General features: G+C 35.0%; 1 protein-coding gene across 1 annotated transcript; it reads right to left on the bottom strand.

Annotated features, from left to right (window-relative positions):
* Positions 1–1,106: 1,106 nt before the first annotated feature.
* On the bottom strand, positions 1,107–2,903 carry LOC133742032 (F-box protein At3g12350-like). The gene is made up of 2 exons (XM_062169729.1): positions 2,560–2,903; positions 1,107–1,584 (listed from the first exon to the last, which is right to left on the bottom strand). The coding sequence occupies exons 1-2, from the start codon at positions 2,632–2,634 to the stop codon at positions 1,300–1,302; spliced, it is 360 nt and encodes a 119-aa protein (XP_062025713.1). The 5' UTR covers positions 2,635–2,903; the 3' UTR covers positions 1,107–1,299.
* Positions 2,904–3,442: the final 539 nt, after the last annotated feature.

Below are 3,442 nucleotides of genomic sequence, written 5' to 3'. Positions count from 1 at the left end.
CATGATACCCAATAGGAGCTATGATGGCATGACCGCAATGTGAGTTTAGCTATTTACTGATTTTACTCTACCAAACTTAATTATATCGTTGTTTTGTCTTTAGTAGTGTTGAACTGACTTTGGCTTCCTTTACAGGTTTTTCTTATTTTGGTTGGGGACTATGGTACTCTGATATCGAAGCTCAGCTTTCCTTTTGAAGACGTGTATATAAATTAATCGTGAGTACCATGGTGAAAGCTATGTCATGAGATATAGCTTTCTGCTTCCAAATTAGACTACTGCACCAGTTTTTGTTATTTTTCATTTTCAGCATATGCTTCTTTATGTCAGATGTTATAGCCAGGGACATCAGATTATATGCCCGGCTTATGCTTTCGTCAAATGTAAAAAGTGATTCATTATCTATAAAAACATCTTCATCATTTTATTTTGGCTATGTAGAGCACAGTAGCCTAATAAACCTCATACTGACAATTCCGCTACTGACAGTTACTTGGTTAGTGACATGTGATTAACAGTGACTTGGCTATTAACTTGTGACTTGGCTACTGACAGTTACTTGGTTAGTGACATGATCAGTTACTTAGTTAGTGACATGTGATTAACAGTGACTTGGCTACTGACAGTTACTTGCTTAGTGACATGGTCAGTTACTTAATTAGTGACATGTGATTAACAGTGACTTGGCTATTAACTTGTGACTTGGCTACTGACAGTTACTTGGTTAGTGACATGGTCAGTGACATGTGATTAACAGTGACATAGTTAGTGACTTGAGGTTAACAGTGACCTCACTAACTAGAGACCTGGCCAGTAACTTGGTCAGTGACATGGATATAACAGTGACATTGTCAGCGACTTGAGGTTAACAGTTACTTGGTCAGAGATTGATAGTGACTTGGTCAGTGACATGCAATATAACCTGCTAGTGACATGAATATAACAGTGACTTTACAAAAAAGTGTACAATCACCAACAAAATTCTAGTGATTTCTCTTTATTCCATCTATGAAAATGCACTAGAGATACAAAAGTGTTGCTTGACTCTATCCTTGTCTTAAAATAGATATAACCACTTTATTTGAAAAACAATTAGATGGAAATACATTACATTTGCAAAGAAAATACATGACATAGTTTCTGAAACTCATTAACTAAATTGCTGGAGACAAAATTCAGGCTATAAGATTACAGTAAACCTATTATATAATGTCTTAACTTCAACAAAGGAAATTACTGCGTCATGGAAGGCCAATTAAAAAGCCTATTACGTGTAAAAGTATTAAGTAACCGACAACTTCAAAGAATCCGAGAGACCACTTCAATTCTTGTGAGCTGGTGAATGTGATCTGCTACGGCATTTTGTCGAATATGTATGCGACTATTATATAAACTTTCTTCCTTTGGGACAAACGAAGACTCGGAAAAAGTAGGGCCTGTAGACCAAAAGATTGGGTGCTTACTGATAACCCGAGTGAAACTGCAAATGTGACTAGCCAAGTCACAAGCCTTTTGGTAGGAAATGCCCCCAATGTCATCATATGCAACAAGGTAAAATCCCAAGTTCATATCATCATAAATTCCCTGCAAACAGAGACAATTGACAAGGATTAAATTGAGTCACACTTGATATATATATCTCTTCTAAATCCACCATCGGGTAATAAGAAATCAAGAAAAGGAAGCAAGAATACAACAAAATCAATCAGTTAACCCTAGAGCTGCTATCTCAAAGTTAGCCGATTATGTTCCTAAATATGATTGATCCAACAATGCCCATTAGTTTGAAAATTCTACTAAACCAATTCAAAGAATGATAAGCATCAACAATAATTCTTCCAAGCACTAAAAAACAACGGCTTCATGTAGACAAACTTCCCTCATAACAAAAAACATAATTTTCAATTGAGCCACACTTCAAAACACTTTTAGGCCTGGCATGTATGTTCTAGTACCTAGTTTTGACAACGCCTAATATATGCTAAAGATGTGAAACAATCCATAATTTTGACAAGCCTATAAAGGAAAGAGATACTGCAACGTACTAATAAACCCCCTTGCATATAATTATCAAGAAAAGAAGTTGAACAATATATCAGCATCTCACACCAGACTTGAACCACCACAAACACATCATGTTAGGTTTGAAAATGAGCTAAATAAATGACATAGCTGGCAGCATCAAATACGACCTTTCCATTCCCTCTATGGTTACACAGTTTTGAAGCCACAATCTCAGAAAGTAACTAGCTTGGAGATTATGAGGCACAACATGCCAATACAAAGAAATTTATTGATGAATTATAACAAAAATCCCATCCACAAGGGAAGCAATACCATACAATTTTCATGCGTTACAGCTAAAATTCAATCATCTTAACACATATAACAGGGAAATCAATCATCATAAGATTCAATTAAACAATAATTAAATGAATTAATCTAATGACTCAATTAAGTAGCTAACGAATTCAAATTTCTGATCCAAAACACAACAATTCAGGATCGCGAAACCAGATCAAACAAGTTGAATCAAAATGGAGAGAGAAGTGAGCTTACCTTGATGTCATCGTCGACGGAGGAGATCTCCTTGGTGGCCTTCTGGCTGAACCAGTAGGACCTTGCCTTGTTCATAATCTGATCCCTACAATTTCAATCCTTCCATTCTCACCAAGGGCGACGTGTTTCGGCTTGATCACGGTGGAAGACGAAGAAGAAGAAAAAGTGACGTGATCAAGGCGAAGAGCGATGGTGCCAGAGATCGAGAAAAAGAGAACAAAGCTCTGGATTGAAGATCCAAAACTGAGATTTCAGATCGTCGTAGAGAGACCAAGATCAATTGGAAGCTGGCGGCGGAGAGAGAAACTCGAACAGAGAATCTCCGATCAAATCGAATCAAGCTTTCTGATCAAAAGAGAGAGAAAATTAGATATCTAAAATTTTGAATGAAAAGTTATAAACGGGGTATTGCCTTTAAGGGCATACTTGGAATCAAAAAAATTAAAAATTGACCTTTTTTAACATCACCTCATTATTTATAAGGACTATATTAATATTACTAACAATTTGTTATGGACCTTTTTATCAAGTGGGAAACTATGTGATTTTTTTATCATTTCATACTCTAATATGACCTTTTGCATCATTTCCCTAAAAAAGAAATTAAAATGGAAAAAGGAAAAAAATAAAAATAAAAAAAGGAAAAATGAAATTAAAAAGGAAAAAGAAAAAATAAAAAAAGAAATTAAAAAGGAAAAAGAAAAAAGAAAAAAAAGAAATTAAAAAGGAAAAAGAAAAAAAGGAAAAAAATAAATTAAAAAGGAAAAAAAAAAGAAAAAAAAAATAACTGAGGGGTATATTGGACATTTCATCCAAGGCCAATTCCTAATTTCCCTCGGAAAGGACCTATTAGACGGAAATTGAGACCTCAGGGACTTTTCAG

Source organism: Rosa rugosa, chromosome 4 (assembly GCF_958449725.1).
Source record: "Rosa rugosa chromosome 4, drRosRugo1.1, whole genome shotgun sequence".
Taxonomy (NCBI): domain Eukaryota; kingdom Viridiplantae; phylum Streptophyta; class Magnoliopsida; order Rosales; family Rosaceae; genus Rosa; species Rosa rugosa.
This window is presented reverse-complemented; position numbering and strand designations above follow the sequence as displayed.

What these genes read in the sequence shown, in the direction of transcription:
- LOC133742032 (XM_062169729.1), bottom strand. Translation starts at nt 2,634, where the DNA reads ATGAACAAGGCAAGGTCCTACTGGTTCAGCCAGAAGGCCACCAAGGAG. An exon ending in CCGTCGACGATGACATCAAG is followed by an intron (nt 1,585 to 2,559) that starts GTAAGCTCACTT and finishes CTCTGTTTGCAG; the next exon opens with GGAATTTATGATGATATGAA.